At 50.0% G+C, this 24,460-nt stretch overlaps 1 protein-coding gene across 1 annotated transcript; it reads right to left on the reverse strand.

Moving 5' to 3' along the window:
• Positions 1-90: 90 nt before the first annotated feature.
• On the reverse strand, positions 91-24,460 carry LOC133339259 (uncharacterized). The gene is made up of 11 exons (XM_061547402.1): positions 24,452-24,460; positions 20,587-20,682; positions 16,448-16,623; positions 15,526-15,745; positions 14,999-15,171; positions 12,443-12,534; positions 10,740-10,846; positions 5,873-5,999; positions 4,523-4,567; positions 2,237-2,273; positions 91-358 (listed from the first exon to the last, which is right to left on the reverse strand). The coding sequence occupies exons 2-11, from the start codon at positions 20,645-20,647 to the stop codon at positions 278-280; spliced, it is 1,119 nt and encodes a 372-aa protein (XP_061403386.1). The 5' UTR covers positions 20,648-20,682; positions 24,452-24,460; the 3' UTR covers positions 91-277.

Here is a 24,460-nt window from a genome sequence, read left to right on the forward strand (position 1 = left end):
ACACACTACACCACACACCCCACACCACACACACCACACCACACACACTACACCACACACACCACACCACACACACCACACCACCACACCAACACACACACTACACCACACACACTACACCACACACACCACACCACACACACTACACCACACACACTACACTACACCACTACACCACACACACTACACCACACACACTACACCACACAGACGACACAAAGCCGCTGCCTCGTCAACTCCTCAGAGCGAGAGACTCCTCGTCAACATCCCCAGCCTCTTATTGATCGTCGGCATCCCCACCGTCATCATCATCGTCATCATCATCGGCAGCAGCAGCAGCGGTGGCGTCTGGCGGTGTCTGTGGGGAAATCATCCAGGACACACGAGGTCATAAACGTGCGAACTGGTGTCTTCAAGGTGTGCTGCTGTGCCAGGCTAGGTGCATGAGGAAGAGGTCACAGGACAGACCTAGCAGGTGCCATGGGTTGACTGCTGTGCCAGGCTAGGTGCATGAGGAGGAGGTCACGGGACAGACCCTGCAGGTGCCATGGGTTGACTGCTGTGCCAGGCTAGGTGCATGAGGAGGAGGTCATGGGACAGACCCTGCAGGTGCCATGGGTTGACTGCTGTGCCAGGCTAGGTGCATGAAGAGGTCACGAGACAGACCTAGCAGGTGCCGTGGGTTGACTGCTGTACCAGGCTAGGTGCATGAGGAGGAGGTCATGGGACTGACCCTGCAGGTGCAATGGGTTGACTGCTGTGCCAGGCTAGGTGCATGAGGAGGATGTCACGGGACAGACCCAGCAGGTGCCATGGGTTGACTGCTGTGCCAGGCTAGGTGCATGAGGAGGAGGTCACGGGACAGACGCTGCAAGTGCCGTGGGTTGACTGCTGTGCCAGGCTAGGTGCATGAGGAGGAGGTCACGGGACAGACCCTGCAGGTGCCGTGGGTTGACTGCTGTGCCAGGCTAGGTGCATGAGGAGGAGGTCATGGGACAGACCCTGCAGGTGCCATGGGTTGACTGCTGTGCCAGGCTAGGTGCATGAGGAGGAGGTCACGGGACAGACGCTGCAAGTGCCGTGGGTTGACTGCTGTGCCAGGCTAGGTGCATGAGGAGGTGGTCACGGGACAGACCATGCAGGTGCCATGGGTTGTGCTGCTGTGCCAGGCTAGGTGCATGAGGAGGTCACGGGACAGACCCTGCAGGTGCCATGGGTTGACTGCTGTGCCAGGCTAGGTGCATGAGGAGGAGGTCACGGGACAGACCCTGCAGGTGCCATGGGTTGACTGCTGTGCCAGGCTAGGTGCATGAGGAGGAGGTCATGGGACTGACCCTGCAGGTGCCATGGGTTGACTGCTGTACCAGGCTAGGTGCATGAGGAGGTCACGGAACAGACCCAGCAGGTGCCATGGGTTGACTGCTGTGCCAGGCTAGGTGCATGAGGAGGAGGTCACGGGACAGACCCTGCAGGTGCCATGGGTTGACTGCTGTGCCAGGCTAGGTGCATGAGGAGGAGGTCATGGGACTGACCCTGCAGGTGCCATGGGTTGACTGCTGTGCCAGGCTAGGTGCATGAGGAGGAGGTCATGGGACTGACCCTGCAGGTGCCATGGGTTGACTGCTGTGCCAGGCTAGGTGCAGGAAGAGGTCACGAGACAGACCCTGCAGGTGCAATGGGTTGACTGCTGTGCCAGGCTAGGTGCATGAGGAGGAGGTCACGGGACAGACCCTGCAGGTGCCATGGGTTGTACTGCTGTGCCAGGCTAGGTGCAGGAGGAGGAGGTCACGGGACAGACCCTGCAGGTGCCATGGGTTTACTGCTGTGCCAGGCTAGGTGCATGAGGAGGAGGTCACGGGACAGACCTTGCAAGTGCCATGGATTTACTGCTGTGCCAGGCCGAAACGTCGTGAGAATTGTATTTTATTATGTTAAATTTTTATTATTTTATTATTTCCCTTCTACGTGACTTTACCGAAAGAACCAAGAAGATGTCTATACATTGTGTGCATTGTGCATGTACACAATATCCATACGTGTTGTATGCACTGTGTGTGTGCATTCTGTACATTAAGCATGTGCATCGTGCAAGCGTATTCTTCATTTACATTTCGTGTGTACACTATGCGTGCGTAGTGTCCGTGTACGTTGTGTGCACTACGCATGTACACAATGTGTATATATATATATAAAAGATGTATGCGCTGCGTGTGTGTGTAGTGTGTACATCACTCGCCTGCAGAGGGATCCTCGTTTCGCCGCTCCGATCGTCACTGAATGTGAAGGAACAAAAACAGCAGCGACACTCACCAACTCACTCATCACTCACCAACTCACTAACCAACTCACTCATCACTCACCAACTCACTCACCAACTCACTCATCACTCACCAACTCACTAACCAACTCACTCATCACTCACCAACTCACTCACCAACTCACCCATCACTCACCAACTCACTCACCAACTCACTCATCACTCATCACTCACCAACTCACTCACCAACTCACTCATCACTCACCAACTCACTCACCAACTCACTCATCACTCACCAACTCAACCATCACTCACCAACTCACTCACCACTCACCAACTCAACCATCACTCACCAACTCACCCATCGCTCACCACTCACTCATCACTCACCAACTCACTCACCACTCACCAACTCACTCACCAACTCACTCACCAACTCACTCACCAACTCACTCACTCACTCATCACTCATCACTCACCAACTCACTCATCACTCACCAACTCACCGCTCACCAACTCACTCACTCATCACTCACCAACTCACTCACCAACTCACTCATCACTCACCACTCACTCATCACTCACCAACTCACTCACTAACTCACTCACCGCTCACCAACTCACTCATCGCTCACCAACTCACCAACTCACTCACCAACTCACTCATCACTCACCAACTCACTCACCAACTCACTCATCACTCACCAACTCAACCATCACTCACCAACTCACTCACCACTCACCAACTCAACCATCACTCACCAACTCACCCATCGCTCACCACTCACTCATCACTCACCAACTCACTCACCACTCACCAACTCACTCACCAACTCACTCACCAACTCACTCACTCACTCATCACTCATCACTCACCAACTCACTCATCACTCACCAACTCACCGCTCACCAACTCACTCACTCACCACTCACCAACTCACTCACCAACTCACTCATCACTCACCACTCACTCATCACTCACCAACTCACTCACTAACTCACTCACCGCTCACCAACTCACTCATCGCTCACAACTCACTCACCAACTCACTCACCGCTCACCAACTCAACCATCACTCACCAACTCACTCATCACTCACCAACTCACTCATCACTCACCAACTCACTCACCAACTCACTCACCAACTCACTCACCAACTCACTCATCGCTCACCAACTCACTCACCCACTCACTCATCACTCACCACTCACCAACTCGCTCATGGATTCAATCCTAGACCCTGACGATGCCTGCTGCTGTTCATTTGGAGTCTGCGTCTCCATCCCTGTGGTGAGATGTTGACTACCTCGTCCGGTCTACAGGAGGTCGTGAATTCAGCACTGCCACCCATAGACTCAACACTGCCACCCATAGACTCAACACTGCCACCCATAGACTCAACACTGACACCCATAGACTCAACACTGTCAGAGACTCAACACCGCCACCCATAGATTAAACACTGCCACCCATAGACTCAACACTGCCACCCATAGACTCAACACTGCCACCCACAGACTCAACACTGAGACTCAACAATGTCACCCATAGACTCAACACTGCCACCCATAGACTCAACACTGCCACCTATAGACTCAACACTGAGACTCAACACTGCCACCCACAGACTCAACACTGCCACCCACAGACTCAACACTGAGACTCAACACTGACACCCATAGACTCAACACTGCCACCCATAGACTCAACACTGCCACCCATAGACTCAACACTGCCACCCATAGACTCAACACTGCCACCCACAGACTCAACACTGAGACTCAACAATGTCACCCATAGACTCAACACTGCCACCTATAGACTCAACACTGAGACTCAACACTGCCACCCACAGACTCAACACTGCCACCCACAGACTCAACACTGCCACCCACAGACTCAACACTGAGACTCAACACTGCCACCGACAGACTCAACACTGCCACCTATAGACTCAACACTGCCCATAGACTCAACACTGCACCATAGACTCAACACTGCCCATAGACTCAGCACTACCCATAGACTCAACACTGCACCGTAAACTCAACACTGCCCCCCATAGACTCAACACTGCCACCCATAGACTCAGCACTGTCACCCATAGACTCAACACTGCCACCCATAGACTCGGACTGGCAGCTAACGGGGGGGGGGAGGGAGCTGTGGAGATGGAGCAGTGTAATTGCTTTGGGTGAAGGATTACGGCTGGGACTACATGAAGCCTTCATCCAGCAGTGGATCACAAACACCCGCCCACTCACCCAGCGGAGCTTTGCGGCTGCGTTTCTTGACTCTCTCGCATTCTCCTGAAACGATGAACACAACAGGAGAAAATATACACAAACAACGGAATTATCATAATTGTTTTTTAACCTTCTATCTGGCAACAAAACTGACACCTTTTTTACTACAAGGAGTCATGTTTGCATAGACCACAATACCTGCAGCCATAATGCAAACAAAACACACAACTCTGATAATGTATGTGCACTGTCCTTGAAGTTTATTGGTCCACACCCGAGACAGCTTTCCTTAGAGCCTAGTCTCACATGGTGTTGGACCAGATGACGCCAAAAGCCGCACAACTCAAAGACAATGCACCATCAGAGTATGAGAGCTCGGGGTAAAAAAAAAAGGTGTCAGTTTTGTTGCCAGATAGAAGGGTAAAGAACCAATTATCATATTTTTTACTGGCAAATGAGGTTCCAATGGTGTAAACGGAATTACCGCCCGCGCGCATTCACGTTAATGTGGTCTTTGTTACTGAAATGTCTAGGAGATGTTGACTACCTCGCCTGGTATGCAGGAGGTCGTGGGTTCAAAACCGACCCTGATGCCTGCTGCTGTATATGTGGAGTCTGTGTTTCTACACTATACACTACACTATACACTACACTATACACTACACACTACACTACACACTATACTACACACTACACTACACACTACACTATACACTACACTACACACTACTACACTACACTATACACTACACTATACACTACACTATACTACTATACACTACACTATACACTACACTACACTACTATACACTACACTATACACTACACTACATTACTACACACTACACTATACACTACACTACACTATACACTACACTATACACTACACTATACACTACACTACACACTACACTATATACTACTACACTATACACTACTACACTACACTATACACTACACTATACTACTATACACTACACTATACACTACACTATACACTACACTACACTACTATACACTACACTATATACTACACTACATTACTACACACTACACTATACACTACACTACACTATACACTACACTATACACTACACACTACACTACACACTACACTATACACTACACTATATACTACTACACTATACACTACTACACTACACTATACACTACACTATACACTACACTATACACTACTACACTATACACTACACTATACACTACACTACACTATACACTACTACACTACTACACTACACTATACACTACTACACTACACTACACACTACACTATACACTATACACTACACTACTACACTACACTATACACTACACTATACACTACACTACGTCGCGTACGCCGCTCACTTGCAAACGAAGTACACAACGGCGGCGATGATGACGCCGGCCAGGGCAGCGACGATGCCGATGACGACGGCGATGACGACGGCGTTGACCCTCGAGCGATCCTCCTCTTCCCTCCCGCTGGGGGTCTCTGGACAGGAAACAAAACGGTAGAGGAGAGTTCGTGCCTTCGATCCTTCCTTGTTTGGTGTGCTCAGTCATTCGTCTGTTGATGTGTTCGTTCGCTTACTCATTCGTGCGTTCATTTGTTCATTCATTCGGTCGTGCGTTCATATCGTCATGGACTAACAGGCCAAACTTAGAAGTATTATTTGTTTCGATGTAAAGCTTCTTTCGTGACTGCAGGGATTCATCTTCTTGGTTCTTTTGGTAAAGTCATCACGTAGAAGGGAACTAATAAAGTAATGAAAATATAAATAATAATATAATATCATAATATAATAAAATAATATGCTCATGTAATATTATTTTATTTCGATTTAAAGCTTCTTTCGTGACTGCAGGGGTTCATCTTCTTGGTTCTTTCGGTAAAGTCACGTAGAAGGGACAGACCTGGTTTCACCTGAGGACGGCTGCTTGCGTTGTGGCCGAAACGTCGTGAGAATTGTATTTTAATTTTTATTATTTTATTACTTCCCTTCTACGTGGCGACTTTACCGAAAGAACCAAGAAGATGTATTATTTGGACGCGTACATTTCTACGGCCAATAAGTATATTATATTACGATGCACAATTGGTCAAATCTGTTGTCGTGAAGCCCTCCACCACGCCGACATCCCAGCCAATTGGATTAAATCGTCACACCCACTAGCGTTTTGATGCGCCGATAACGATGACCGTTTTGTGTATGATTTGCATCTGGAACGCGACCTGTTGTTCACAAATACGCCTCGACGTCAAAGAACGCAGCGATCAGCGAGACGCTGCGCTTGGCACCGCTCACGACGGCATTCACGTGATGACTATGCACTACACTTTATAATACTAAACACTACACTCTGCACTACACTATATACTACACTGCTATACTACATTGAAGACACATTACTTCAGAACTGTTTTTGTTTCAAGTTGTCCTTACCAACCAGTGGCATCTACATCTACAGATGTAGATGTAGATGCCACTGGTTCTTCACGTTCTACAGATGTAGATGCCATTGATTCTTCACGTTCTGCAGATGTAGATGCCATTGATTCTTCACGTTCTGTAGATGTAGATGTCACTGGTTCTTCACGTTCTGTAGATGTAGATGCCACTGGTTCTGCACGTTCTACAAATGTCGATGCCACTGGTTCTTCACGTTCTACAGATGTAGATGCCGCTGGTTCTTCGTGTTCTACAGATGTAGATGCCACTGGTTCTTCATGTTCTGTAGATGTAGATGCCACTGGTTCTTCACGTTCTGTAGATGTAGATGCCACTGGTTCTTCATGTTGTATAGATGTAGATGCCACTGGTTCTTCACGTTCTGTAGATGTAGATGCCACTGGTTCTTCACGTTCTGTAGATGTAGATGCCACTGGTTCTTCACGTTCTGTAGATGCCACTGGTTCTTCACGTTCTATAGATGTAGATGCCACTGGTTCTTCACGTTCTGTAGATGTAGATGCCACTGATTCTTCACGTTCTCACACACAGATGCCACTGGTTCTTCACGTTCTACAGATGTAGATGCCACTGGTTCTTCACGTTCTGAAGATGTAGATGCCACTGGTTCTTCACCTTCTGTAGATGTAGATGCCACTGCTTCCTCACGTTCTGCAGATGTAGATGCCACTGGTTCTTCACGTTCTGTAGATGTAGATGCCACTGATTCTTCACGTTCTGTAGATGCCACTGGTTCTTCACGTTCTGTAGATGTAGATGCCACTGGTTTTTCACGTTCTGTAGATGTAGATGCCACTGGTTCTTCACGTTCTGTAGATGTAGATTACACTGGTTCTTCACGTTCTGTAGATGTAGATGCCACTGGTTCTTCACGTTCTGTAGATGCCACTGGTTCTTCACGTTCTATAGATGTCGATGCCACTGGTTCTTCACGTTCTGTAGATGTAGATGCCACTGATTCTTCACGTTCTCACACACAGATGCCACTGGTTCTGTCAAATTTTGGGTGAGAACCTCCTTCCCTCAGCCAGGGCATTGAAAATGGGTCGTGGATGGGCATTCCAGCATGACAATGACCCAAAAAACATGGCCAAGTCAACAAAGGAGTGGCTCAAGAAGAAGCACATTAAGGTCCTGGAGTGGCCTAGCCAGTCTCCAGACCTTAATCCCACAGAAAATCTGTGGAGGGATCTGAAGGTTCGAGTTGCCAAACGTCAGCCTCGAAACCTTAATGACTTGGAGAAGATCTGCAAAGAGGAGTGGTGGGACAAAATCCCTCCTGAGATGTGTGCAAACCTGGTGGCCAACTACAAGAAACGTCTGACCTCTGTGATTGCCAACAAGGGTTTTGCCACCAAGTACTAAGTCATGTTTTGCAGAGGGGTCAAATACTTATTTACCTCATTAAAATGCAAATCAATTCATAACATTTTTGACATGCGTTTTTCTGGATTTTGTTGTTGTTATTCTGTCTCTCACTGTTCAAATAAACCTACCATTAAAATTATAGACTGACCATTTCTTTGTCAGTGGGCCAACGTACAAAATCAGCAGGTGATCAAATACTTTTTTCCCTCACTGTAGATGTCACTGGTTCTTCACGTTCTACAGATGTAGATGCCACTGGTTCTTCATGTTCTGCAGATGTAGATGCCACTGGTTCTTCATGTTCTGCAGATGTAGATGCCACTGATTCTTCATGTTCTACAAATGTAGATGCCACTGGTTCTTCACGTTCTACAGATGTAGATGCCAATGGTTCTTCATGTTCTGCAGATGTAGATGCCACTGATTCTTCATGTTCTGCAGATGTAGATGCCACTGGTTCTTCACGTTCTACAGATGTAGATGCCAATGGTTCCTCACATTCCACAGATGTAGATGCCACTGGTTCTTCACGTTCTGTAGATGTAGATGCCACTGGTTCTTCACGTTCTGTAGATGTAGATGCTACCGGTTCTTCACGTTCTACAGATGTAGATGCCACTGGTTCTTCACGTTCTACAGATGTAGATGCCAATGGTTCTTCACATTCCACAGATGTAGATGCCACTGGTTCTTCACGTTCTACAGATGTAGATGCCACTGGTCCTTCACGTTCTACAGATGTAGATGCCAATGGTTCTTCACATTCCACAGATGTAGCTGCCACTGGTTCTTCACGTTCTGTAGATGTAGATGCCACTGGTTCTTCACGTTCTGTAGATGTAGATGCCACCGATTCTTCACGTTCTACAGATGTAGATGCCACTGGTTCTTCACGTTCTACAGATGTAGATGCCGCTGGTTCTTCATGTTCTGCAGATGTAGATGCCACTGGTTCTTCATGTTCTACAGATGTCGATGCCACTGGTTCTTCACGTTCTGTAGATGTAGATGCCACTGGTTCTTCACGTTCTACAGATGTAGATGCCACTAGTACTTCACGTTCTGTAGATGTAGATGCCACTGGTTCTTCATGTTCTACAGATGTAGATGCCTCCACCGCCATCTATTGAACTTACAACTCTCTGTTCCGAACATACTGCAACTGAACATTACGGGGGAGAGAATTTGTTAGTATGTTTGAAAGATCGGAAGTTGAAATGTTCGTAAGTTGAAAATCCGTAAATCGAATGTTTGTAAGTAAAACATCCGTAAGTAGAATGTTCGTAAGTAGAAAGGTCATAAGTTGTTTGTTTGTTTGTAAGTTAAAAAATCCGTAAGTCGAATGTTTGTAAGTAGAGGAGTTAGTAGAATGTTTGCAAGTAAAAAATCCGTAAGTTGTATGTTTGTAAGTAAAAAATCCGTAAGTCGAATGTTTGTAAGTGGATGAGTTAGTAGAATGTTCGTCAGTAGAAAGTCTGTAAGTCGAATGTCCGTAAGTGGAGGATTCTAGATGTGAAGCTTTCGTGACTGCAAGGATTCATACTCTTCGGTTTTTTCGGTAAAGTCACGTAGATGAAAAATAAAAAAAATAAAAAATAAACAAACAAAAAATGAAAATAACTCAATTAAATCACGACGTTTCGGAGGCAACACAAGTCTCCGTCTTTAGTTGTGGGACCGTCACAGCCAGAATTACCGTACATTCATTGGCTTCCACATTCAGAAAATCCCCTCCCCCCTCCCCGTCCCCCTTAACTTGTATTTAAGAGCTCACCTCTTGGAATGTTGCCTTACTGGATACAGTAATTCTGGCTGTGACAGTCCCACAACTGATGACGGACACTTGTGTTGCCTCCGAAACGTCGCGATTTAGAATTTTTATTTGACTTCTATTATTTTTATTATTTATTACTTATTTATTTTACCTCCGTGACTTTTCCGCAGTCAGTGGCTCTGGATGAAGAGGAAAGACCCCAGCTGGGCCCCAAAGTGAGAGGGCCAGGAGGTATGCAGTCAACAATGCTTGACTCAGGGAGGAGGACGCCCCTGCCGTGCATAGCCCCATGGGATGTTGGCTACCAACAACAAGGCAACTCCTACGACTAATTGGGAATGGGACGCAAGCGTAGGATTGATCACCCTGTCGCTGGCCGCCTTTGGGGAGGGTGTATCGTGTGAAAGGCCGAAACACCTTGGGACCCAAAGGTTCAATACTGATGATGCGCTCCCCAAATGTCACCAGGCTCACTGTTCATGAACTCTTGGAAGTGCTTGCACAAAGGATAGTAACATCTCATCCTGTGTTCTTCGAATCAGAGTAGTAGAGGAGGAGTCTCTGTATATGAGGTGGGTGGGGGGGGGTCAGGTGGGTGTCCGATGGCCGCTCCGCTCACCGCTGCTGCCAGCGACCTCCAACTTCAGCAGGCCCCGTCCCTCGTTGTAGGCGGGCAGCAGGAGGACGTCACAGAGGTAGCTGCCCGTGTCGTTCTCCCGCACGTCTCTGCACGCGATGGAACACGGTGTAATGAAGGTCAAGAGACACTTCTGTCACCAATGTAATGAAGGTCGTGGAAGCAACTTCTGGAATCCGGTCTTTATTTGTCTTTCTTTACAACAATCCTTCACGCTGCTGACAGACAGACAGCGAGAGAGGGATAGAGAGAGAGAGACACGCGCGGCCACGTGGCAGCCTGGACCACGTGGCAGCCTGGACCACGTGGCAGCCTGGACCACGTGGCAGCCTGGACCACGTGGCAGCCTGGACCACGTGGGGCAGACTGGACCACGTGGCAGCCTGGACCACGTGGGGCAGCCTGGACCACGTGTGGCAGCCCGGACCACGTGGCAGCCCGGACCACGTGGCAGCCTGGACCACGTGGCAGCCTGGACCCCGCTCCCGCGTGGCCTCTCCCTCCGCTCGTTCCAGATCTGACCACGTGTCGTTCGTCTCCACCCCTATTTAATACCCGGGTCACGTGGTACCTTTCCACCAATCCTGGTTCGCCTCCATGGAATCTTCCAGACTCCATCGTAGGCTCCCGGGACCACGACCCTGACTCGTCTCCCCATTGGCTGTGGCCAAAGGTCAGAGTTTGCTTGATGTTGATTGGCTGTGGCTCTGCTATCATCCACTTAGTGGGCGGGAGCCAGGAAAGTGTCATCATCACTGAGCATGCGCATCATCCATCGTTAGTACACCCATTATAATAGGTGTAAATTTAGAAAAAATCTTCTTGGTTCTTTCGGTAAAGTCACGTAGAAGGGAAGTAATAAAATAATAAAAATAAAACATAATAAAATAATTCTCACGACGTTTCAGCCACAACGCAAACAGCCGTCCTCAGGTGGAGAACAGGTCTGTCGAGAAGACAGCGTCTGAATGAGCACCACCATGCTTGGCTATGGGTAGTGCTGAGTCTATGTGTAGTGCTGAGTCTGTGGGTGGCAGTGTTGAGTCTATGGGCAGTGTTGAGTCTATGGGCAGTGTTGAGTCTATGGGTAGTTTTATTTCGATTTAAAACTTTTCGTGACTGCAGGGATTCATCTTCTTGGTTCTTTCGGTAAAGTCATCACGTAGAAGGGAAGTAATAAAATAATAAAAATAAAACATAATAAAATACAATTCTCACGACGTTTCGGCCACAACGCAAGCAGCCGTCCTCAGGTGGAGAACAGGTCTGTCGGGGAGACAGCGTCTGAATGAAACACCACCAGGCTTGGCAGCGTATATTTAAGCTGCTGGGTTGGAAGGGGGAAGGGCGCCTTGACAAAATAATTTGCATATCAAGAGGAATTTAGCATATTTATGGGAAATGCAGGTATGGGATTAGTACTAGTTGCGAAATGCGTAAAAACAAATTTTTTTGTGGCTTTTGCAAATAGATCCGCGGAAAACGGTTTCATATTTTTCGGATCATTCGCGGCCATCCTGCCCATCATTGGCGTGGATAATTGAGTCTCCTGTCTATACATATTTGTATAGCGCGTACTACCGCTGTACCGCCCAACACGTTCATTAATTTCCTGGCCAACATTGCCGCCGTTGCCCAGCGAGTTGACACAGAGAGACAGAGAAGCGCCCTGCAAGGCCACCCACCTGAGCACGATGGACGCATTGCAGGTGCCCGTGTCGCCGATCCACTCGGCCCTCAGGTTGTAGAGATGCGTGGATCCGTCCATCACCAAAATCTTGCGCACATGGGGAACGCAACCCGGTTAGTTGAACGCGTGGCTAGTATTCATATTCTTAGGTTTTTTCAGTAAAGTCACGTAGTAAAATTAAAATAAAATAAAATCACGACATTTCAGAGGCAACACAAGCAGCTTCCGTCTTCAGGTGGAACCGTCACAGCACGACTGCTGTATCAAGTGAGAGAAATTCCAAGAAAACAGTCCTTGTATATATACTGGTTGAGGGTGGGGGAGCCAAGGTAGGCCCTGGATATTGTTTCTGTGAGGTTCGGTGCGGCTGAAGCACGCTGCTAGGAATGAGCCTTTGTTGCGTAGACTAGGTGCGGCTGATGTAAAGGTGCATGTAAAAGGGACTGAGCCTTTTTGTTATGTAGAGGTGGTGTGGCTGAAATCGCTGGCAGGAAATGAGTCTTTGTTGTGTAGAATGGTTGACTGAGCCTATTGCTATGTAGAGGTGGTGTGGCTGAAATCGCTGCCAGGAAATGAGTCTTTGTTGTGTAGAATGGTTGACTGAGCCTTTTGTTATGTAGAGGTGGTGCGGCTGAAATCGCTGCCAGGAAATGAGTCTTTGTTGTGTAGAATGGTTGACTGAGCCTTTTGTTATGTAGAGGTGGTGCGGCTGAAATCACTGCCAGGAAATGAGTTTTTGATGTGTAGAATGGTTGACTGAGCCTTTTTGTTATGTAGAGGTGATGCGGCTAAAATCGCTGCCAGGAAATGAGTCTTTGTTGTGTAGAATGGTTGACTGAGCCTATTGTTATGTAGAGGTGGTGCGGCTGAAATCACTGTCAGGAAATGAGTCTTTATTGTGTAGAATGGTTGACTGAGCCTATTGTTATGTAGAGGTGGTGCGGCTGAAATCGCTGCCAGGAAATTAGTCTTTGTTGTGTAGAATGGTTGACTGAGCCTATTGTTATATAGAGGTGGTGCGGCTGAAATCGCTGCCAGGAAATTAGTCTTTGTTGTGTAGAATGGTTGACTGAGCCTATTGTTATATAGAGGTGGTGCGGCTGAAATCGCTGCCAGGAAATGAGTCTTTGTTGTGTAGAATGGTTGACTGAGCCTATTGTTGTCGATGGGGTTTTTTTTTTAATGTCTGTTGGGTTCGATCACGTAAAATATATAAATGTTGCGTCGTTGCATCTCGCCGCTGCCACGGTGACGGGTTAGTCACGTGGACACAGAACGTGGTGCCAATCCGCTAGTGGAACAGCACTACACAGACGGGTGTACGCCGTATGGACCTGAAAACGCACCGTCGCTGTACAAGAATTCGGGCTAAACCTTGCGGGTTGACTGCTATGATGACAGCTTCAATGAAGCGAGTGCCACGGGTTAACTGCTGTGCGGTGACAACGCTGGATGCTGGATGGCAAGGGGCCGTTCCAGGGTACGGCAAAGGGTTGACAGCAGTAGAGGGGTGAGTAGGGGGTAGGTGAGGGGGTAGGGGAGGGGGTCACGGTAGAGGGGTGAGTAGGGGAGGTGGTAGGGGAGGGGCGAGGAGGAGTGGAGGGGCGACAGAGACGAGCCGAAGCTTTGCAGACGGTAGAATCACAGCGCTCGGTGTGGAAAACGGACGCCACCACCACAACCACCAGCGCCACCATTATCACCACCACCACCACAACCACCAGCGCCACCACCACCGTCACCATCAACGCCGCCACCATCACCAACACCACCAACAACAACAACAACCGCCATTCGCCACTAAGTGGCGGTGACGTCACCACGACGCTTGTGCCAGGCTAGGTGCACCTTGAGGCCACGTGAAGTGTCGAACGCCCGCTGGCAGGAGGTCACGGGGCAGACCCAGCAGGTGCCACGGGTCGACTGACCGAGATGACCGAGATGACTGGCTGATGCACCACCTGTGCCCCCTACTGTGCCAACTTGCTGTGCTTTAGCCACCCGGCGCTCCGCTTGTTGTTGTGAGCGTCGCTCCTCCGCCCTTCGTTGTTGTTGGAGGGCGACTGCCTCCAACTGCCCAGTAGCGTCCTTCACGAGCCTCCTCCACAGAGGCCGATCTTGACACCGCTGGTACCAGTTATCGACAAGTCCACTCAGCTCCACGTCCTCCTGTACCACGTCACTCCATCTCTTCTCTAGCCCGTGCCGCGCCCATTTAGCCCCCTCGATCTGGCCGAACATAAGCTGTTTAGGCATGCGGTGGCTGGGCATGCGGGCTACATGACCCAGCCAACGCAGCCTTGCCTGCCGGAGGAGCTCACCGATGGGACTTTGCCCAGATATTTCAAGGATTTGTGAGCTCCTCACACAATCCAGCCTGCAGGTTAAACCCAGGATGGATCGTAGGCAGGCCAGCCTAAATGTTTCCACCACCACCACCACCACCACCGCCGCTGTTGCCACCGCCGCCACCGCCACCACCGCCGCCACCATCACCTCTACCGCCACCAGCACCGCCATCACCGCCACTGCCACCACCACCACCACCCACCTTCTCGCTGGTGGGCACATGCATGCGCCACCACTCCACCACCACCGCCGTGTCCTGCACGTGGGTCGCTCCGCACGAGTAGGAGCACTCGAGGATGGCGGCGACCCCCGCCCGGACGGACACCGCGCCGGACGTGCGCACCCGCAGGTTGCCGTTCGAGGGCAGCGTGGGCGCTGCGATGTGGACAGAACACACGCGCACGCCAACACACGGACGCAGTGTTAACACTCATACGACGCGGGTAGGTCTGCGTATATTTAAGCTGGCTCCAAGCTTGGTGATGTTTCATTCTTCACCTCCTGAGGACGGCTGCTTGCGTTGTGGCCGAAACGTCGTGAGAATTATTTTATTATGTTTTATTTTTATTATTTTATTGCTTCCCTTCTACGTGACTTTACCGAAAGAACCAAGAATAATTATTTTATTATGTTTTATTTTGATTATTTTATTATTTCATTACTTCCCTTCTACGTGATGACTTTACCGAAAGAACCAAGAAGAAGACAAATCACACGTGTTGTTCCTACTTGTCTGTGTCTCCACTCCCGCCGGCACCATGACCAGCTCCACGCTGCTGCGCCCCTCTCTGTAGCGGAGCGGGTCGGTGACGTGGCACACGTAGGAGCCCACGTCAGACCGGTCGACATCCACGATGGCGATGGTGGCGTTGCAGCCGCCGAGGTCGCCACTCCACTCGACCCGCGGAGCGAGCGTCCGCGTTGGAGAGTCCTTCTGGGCGACCAGGATCTGTCGGATGCACAGCGGCGGAGTGTGCGTCAGAGGTCGCAACCGGGTACCCGATACCTGTACCCTACCCGATACCCGGCTACCCGTACCCGGCTGGGTACGGGTACGGGTAGGCCGTGAGTCACTGGTGAGTCACCGTTTGTCACTCATTTCAGGTAGGGTACGGGTACGGGTAGGCCGTGAGTCACTGGTGAGTCACCGTTTGTCACTCATTTCGGGTAGGGAACGGGTACCCATTTGCGGCCCTGGTGCGGCCGGGTACGAGGAGTAAGGAATCAAAACCCGTTTGCGACCTCTGGTGTGCGTTCAAGACGAGGGTCGTTAAGTTAACTTTCGTTCTTCCCTTCATATCACCGGTAACCATTCTGGGGGATGCGGATCTGTTGGATGCACGCAACGCACACGCAACGCACACGCAACGCACACGCAACGCGCACACGGCAACGCGCACACGGCAATGCGCACACGGCAACGCGCACACGCAACGCACACGCAATGAACTCAGAACTCGCAGGCAACGCACATGCAACGCACACACGCAGCGCACACGCAACGCACACGCAATGAACTCGGAACTCCCAGGCAACGCACATGCAACGGAAACCCTTTTGGACACGGCAGCATGGGACGGAGCGCTCCCTCGCAAACATTGGGGCCATTTGGGGGCGAGGAAATGCGCGACGCCCGGGAACCGACACGAACCTTTTCCTCGGTGGAATTTCTCAGCCGACTCCATTCCACGAGTGGCCGGGCGCCCGGCTCCCAGCCGCTGCTGCTGAAGCTGCAAGCCAGGACGGCTCGACCGCCGGGCGTGGCGAAGACTCTCCGCTCCGTGGTCACCGTGAGACCGGAGTCGCCCGCGGCGCCGGCGGCGTCGGCTGGGCGGATGAGAATCGCCGACCGAGTTGTTGCCGAAACGCTTACCGGGCCAGATTCAGCCTCGTCACTCGGAGACTCGAAGACTCACGCAGAGACCCGTAGACTCACACAGAGACCCAGAGACTCACACAGAGACCCATAGACTCACGCAGAGACCCAGAGACTCACGCAGAGACCCAGAGACTCGCACAGAGACCCGTAGACTCACACAGAGACCCGTAGACTCACGCAGAGACCCGTAGACTCACACATAGACCCATAGACTCACACAGAGACCCAGAGACTCACACAGAGACCCATAGACTCACACAGAGACCCATAGACTCACACAGAGACCCAGAGACTCACACAGAGACCCATAGACTCACATAGAGACACAGAGACTCACGCAGAGACCCATAGACTCACAGAGAGACCCATAGACTCACACAGAGACCCATATAATCACACAGAGACCAGTAGGACTCACACAGAGAACCATAGACCCACACAGAGACCCATAGACTCACACAGAGACCCATAGACTCACACAGAGACCCATAGACTCACCCAGAGACCCATAGACTCACACAGAGACACATAGACTCGTGCAGAGAACCGTAGACTCGTGCAGAGAACCATAGACTCGCACAGAGACCCAGAGACTCACGCAGATAACCATAGACTCACGCAGAGACCCGTAGACTCGCACAGAGAGACATAGACTCGCACAGAGAACCGTAGACTCGCACAGAGACCCAGAGACTCACACAGAGACCCAGAGACTCACACAGAGACCCGTAGACTCACACAGAGAGACGTAGACTCACGCAGAGACCCATAGACTCACACAGAGACCCATAGACTCACACAGAGACCCATAGACTCACGCAGACAACCATAGACTCACACAGAGACCCAGAGACTCACACAGAGACCCAGAGACTCACACAGAGACCCATAGACTCACACAGAGACCCATAGACTCACACAGAGACCCATAGACTCACGCAGAGACCCAGAGACTCACGCAGAGACCCATACACTCACCCAGAGACCCATAGACTCACACAGAGACACATAGACTCGTGCAGAGAACCGTAGACTCGTGCAGAGAACCATAGACTCGCACAGAGACCCAGAGACTCACACAGAGAGACAGACTCACGCAGAGACCCGTAGACTCGCACAGAGAGACATAGACTCGCACAGAGACCCAGAGACTCGCGCAGAGAGACGTAGACTCACACAGAGACCCGTAGACTCACACAGAGACCCATAGACTCACACAGAGACCCAGAGAATCACACAGAGACCCATAGACTCACACAGAGACCCAGAGAATCACACAGAGACCCATAGACTCACACAGAGACCCAGAGACTCACACAGAGACCCATAGACTCACACAGAGACCCAGAGACTCACACAGAGACCCATAGACTCACACAGAGACCCAGAGAATCACACAGAGACCCATAGACTCACACAGAGACCCAGAGACTCACACAGAGACCCATACTTTCACACAGAGACCCATAGACCCACAGAGACCCATACACTGGCACAGAGACCCATGACTCACCACACAAAGACCCACACTGAGACCCATAGATCATCACACAGAGACTCATAGACTCACCACACAAAGACCCGTAGACCCACACCGAGACACATAGACTTATTGGGACACTCCTAGACTCACACAGAGATCCATAAACTCATAGACTGACACGCACAGACCCATAGACTAACACACAAACAGAGACTCATAGACTGATACACACACAGTGGCACACACACAGAGACCTATAGGCTCACACACGCACAGACCCATAGACTCACACACACAGAGAGACCCATAGACTGACACACACAGACCCATAGACTAACACACAGAGACTCATAGACTGATACACACACAGAGACCCATAGAGTGGCACACACACAGAGACCTATAGACTCACACACGCACAGACCCATAGACTCACACGCACATAGACCCATAGACTCACACACACACAGACCCATAGACTGACACACACACAGACCCATAGACTAACACACACACAGACCCATAGAGTGGCAAACACACAGAGACCTATAGACTGACACACACAGACACATAGACTAACACACGCACAGACCCATAGACTCACGCACACACAGACCCATAGACTCACACACGCACATAGACCCATAGACTCACACATGCACAGACCCATAGACTCACACACAGAGACCCATAGACTCACACACGCACAGACCCATAGACTCACACACACAGACCCATAGACTCACACACACACAGAGACCCATAGACTCACACACACACAGAGACCCATAGACTCACACACACACAGAGACCCATAGACTGACACACACAGAGACCCATAGACTCACACACACACAGAGACCCATAGACTCACACACACACAGAGACCCATAGACTCACACACACAGAGACCCATAGACTCACACATGCACAGACCCATAGACTCACACACACACAGAGACCCATAGACTAACACACGCACAGACCCATAGATTGACGCACACAGAGACCCATAGACTCACACACACAGAGACCCATAGACTGATGCACACAGAGACCCATAGACTCACACGCACATAGACCCATAGACTCACACATGCACAGACCCATAGACTCACACACACACAGAGACCCATAGACTGACACACACACAGAGACCCATAGACTCACACACGCACAGACCCATAGACTGACACACACACACAGAGACCCATAGACTCACACACACACAGAGACCCATAGACTGACAAACACACAGAGACCCATAGACTCACACACACAGAGACCCATAGACTCACACACACGCACAGACCCATAGACTGACGCACACAGAGACCCATAGACTGACAAACACACAGAGACCCATAGACTCACACATGCACAGACCCATAGACTCACACATGCACAGACCCATAGACTCACACATGCACAGACCCATAGACTCTCACACACACAGAGACCCATAGACTAACACACGCACAGACCCATAGACTGACGCACACAGAGACCCATAGACGCACACACACAGAGACCTATAGACTCACACACACAGAGACCTATAGACTCACACACACAGAGACCCATAGACTCACACACACAGAGACCCATAGACTGATGCACACAGAGACCCATAGACTCACACGCACATAGACCCATAGACTCACACATGCACAGACCCATAGACTCACACACACACAGAGACCCATAGACTGACACACACACAGAGACCCATAGACTCACACACACAGAGACCCATAGACTGATGCACACAGAGACCCATAGACTCACACGCACATAGACCCATAGACTCACACATGCACAGACCCATAGACTCACACACAGAGACCCATAGACTGACACACACACAGAGACCCATAGACTCACACACACACAGAGACCCATAGACTGACACACACACAGAGACCCATAGACTCACACACACAGAGACCCATAGACTCACACACAGACCCATAGACTGACACGCACATAGACCCATAGACTCACACATGCACAGACCCATAGACTCACACACACACAGAGACCCATAGACTGACACACACACAGAGACCCATAGACTGACACACACACAGAGACCCATAGACTCACACACACACAGACCCATAGAGTGGCAAACACACAGAGACCTATAGACTGACACACACAGAGACCCAAAGACTGCACACGCACAGACCCATAGACTGACGCACACACAGACCCAAAGAGACCCGGTAGACACACACACATAGACCCACTGACTTATACACACAGAGACCCATAGACACACATACTCATTGACTCACACACACAGACCCCGACACTCACACACACAGAGACCCATAGACTGACACAAACACACAGAGACCCATAGACTGACACACACACAGACCCATAGACTGACGCACACACACAGAGGCTGCAACTCTCATACCTGCAAGGGACACCAATAGCAGCAGCAGCATCATCATCAGCAGGCAGGAGCAGGAGGCCATCCCAGAGTGAAACCAGAGGAGCTCCACGACTCTGCCTGGGCAGAGGAATTCCCGATTCCATCGCTCACTCAGCACTCAGCACGTTAGACAATGACAGAAGTCACCCTGTGTATACCACCCATAGACTCAACACTGTCACCCATAGACTCAACACTGCACCATATACTCAATACTGAACCATAGACTCAGCACTGCCACCTATAGATTGAATACTGCCACCCATAGACTCAACACTCCACCACCCACCAACCCGCCTACTCACACCACCATAGACTCAACATTGCCACCCATAGACTCAACACTGCACCATATACTCAATACTGAACCATAGACTCAGCACTGCCACCTATAGACTCAACACTGCACAATAGACTCAACACTGCCACCTATAGATTGAATACTGCCACCCATAGACTCAACACTCCACCACCCACCATCCCGCCTACTCACACCACCATAGACTCAACATTGCCACCCATAGACTCAACACTACACCATATACTCAATACTGCCACCCAAAGACTCAACACTGCCACCCATAGACTCAACATTCCACCATAGACTCAACACGGCACCATAGACTCAACACTGCACCCATAGACTCAACACTGCACCCATAGACTCAACACTGCACCCATAGACTCAACATTCCACCATAGACTCAACACGGCACCATAGACTTAACACGGCACCATAGACTCAACACTGCACCCATAGACTCAACACTGCACCCATAGACTCAACACTGCACCCATAGACTCAACACTGCACCCATAGACTCAACACTGCACCCATAGACTCAACACTGCACCATAGACTCAACACTGCCCCATAGACTCACCACTGCACTATGGACTCAACACTGCCACCTATAGACTGAACACTGCCATAGAGACTCAACACTCCACCACCGACCCACCCGCCTACTCACTCCACCATAGACTCAACACTGCCATAGACTCAACACTCCACCACAGACTAAACACTGCACAACAGACTCAACACTGCACCATAGACTCAACACTGCACCATAGACTCAAGACTACCCGTAGACTCAAGACTACCCGTAGACACAACATTGCCCATAGACTGAACACTACCCATAGACACAACACTGCCATAGACTCAACACTACCATAGACTCAACACTGCACCATAGACTCAACACTGCCCATAGACTTAACACTGCCCATAGACTCAACACTGCCCATAGACTCAACACTGCTCATAGCTCAACACTGCCCATAGACTCAACACTGCCCATAGACTCAGCACTGCCCATAGACTCAACACTGCACCATAGACTCAACACTGCCCATAGACTCAACACTGCCCATAAACTCAACATCGCCATAGACTCAACATCGCCATAGACTCAACACTGCCCATAGACTCAACACTGCCCATAGACTCAACACTGCCCATAGACTCAACACTGCACAATAGACTCAACACTACCCATAGACTCAACACTGCCCATAGACTCAACACTGCCCATCGACTCAACACTGCCCATAGACTCAACAATGCCCATAGACTCAACACTACCCATAGACTCAACACTGCCCATAGACTCAACACTGCCCATCGACTCAACACTGCCCATAGACTCAACAATGCCCATAGACTCAACACTACCCATAGACTCAACACTGCCCATAGACTCAACACTGCCCATAGACTCAACAATGCCCATAGACTCAACACTGCACCATAGACTCAACACTGCACATAGACTCAACAATGCCCATAGACTCAACACTACCCATAGACTCAACACTGCACCATAGACTCAACACTGCCCATAGACTCACACTGCCATGATGATGATCATCTGCTACACCACGACTGCTCCTCCTACCTACGAAGTGGAACTGGCGTCGCAAAAGTCGTCGCAGGATCAGGAAGAACAAGAAGAAAAAACAAGTATAACCCGTAAAAACAAAGTTGTTCACTATAAATCCTTTATATGCGTGGCGGCTAGAGTCCTCTCGTCCTCTGGCTTGAGATGGCTGCCACCTATGGGTCAGATGATTGCATGGCAGCATTAAGCAATTGGTAATTAAATATTTAATTTGTTTTCCCTAAAAAGTGTAAAATTTTGGAAAAAAAATGTTCACGAACATTAATTGTCTCGCACAACGAGTCTGTGTGGAAAATATCAGCTCGATTGGATCACGGGAAGTGGGTTAAAAAACGACCGAAAGATTTGCACGGTCGTAAGCAAGCAAGCGAACTTAATATAAAGGATTTAAATAAAAAAATTTCCACTTGAACAATGCCCATCCTCCACAAAAAACTATTGGTGCTAAACAAGAACAGAAACTGTGAACCTGCCCCACCCGTTCTGAGCAACACACACCCACTCACCCCCCATCCTCAGCTACGCACACACTCACTCACCCACTCATTCAATCACCCAGCCACTCACCCATTCACTCACCAACCCACTCACCCCCATCATCAGCTACGCACCTACTCATTAATTCACTCACCCACTCACCCAGTCGCTCACCCAGCCACTCACCTACTCACCCATCTACTCATTCACTCACCCACCCACCCATTCAGCCACCCACCCACCCAGCCACCTACCCACTCAGCCACCAACTCACCCACTCACCCACTGAATCACCCACTTACCCACTTAGCCACCCACCCAGCCACCCACCGCCATTCGCCACTAAGTGGCACAGACACACACTCACAGACACACACTCACAGACACACACTCACAGACACACACAACACACTCACAGACACACACTCACAGACACACACTCACAGACACACACACAGACACACACACAGACACACACAGACACACACACACAGACACACACATACAGACACACACTCACAGACACACACTCACAGACACACACTCACAGACACACACTCACAGACACACACTCACAGACACTCACAGACACACACAGACACACACTCACAGACACACACTCACAGACACACACTCACAGACACACACAGAGACACACACTCACAGACACACACAGAGACACACACTCACAGACACACACTCACAGACACACACTCACAGACACACACACAGACACACACACAGACACACACACAGACACACACACACAGACACACACACAGACACACACACAGACACACACAGACACACACACACAGACACACACAGACACACACATACAGACACACACTCACAGACACTCACTCACAGACACTCACTCACAGACACTCACTCATAGACACACACTCACAGACACTCACAGACACACACAGACACACACTCACAGACACACACTCACAGACACACACTCACAGACACACACAGAGACACACACTCACAGACACACACAGAGACACACACTCACAGACACACACACAGACACACACTCACAGACACACACACACAGACACACACTCACAGACACACACAGAGACACACACTCACAGACACACACAGAGACACACACTCACAGACACACACACAGACACACACACACAGACACACAGACACACACACAGACACAGACACACACAGACACACACACACTCACAGACACACACTCACAGACACACACACACAGACACACACTCACAGACACACTCACACACACAGAAACACACACACAGACACACACACACAGACACACACACACAGATACACACAGACATGCACACACAGACACACAGAGACACAGACACACACAGACACACACACACAGACACACACAGACACACACACACAGACACACACACAGACATACACACACACACAGACATACCCACACAGGCGCCCGCACGCCTCACCTGCTCTGC

Source organism: Lethenteron reissneri, unplaced genomic scaffold (genome assembly GCF_015708825.2).
Source record: "Lethenteron reissneri isolate LAM-NWPU_2019-01 unplaced genomic scaffold, ASM1570882v1 scaffold_171, whole genome shotgun sequence".
Classification (NCBI taxonomy): domain Eukaryota; kingdom Metazoa; phylum Chordata; class Hyperoartia; order Petromyzontiformes; family Petromyzontidae; genus Lethenteron; species Lethenteron reissneri.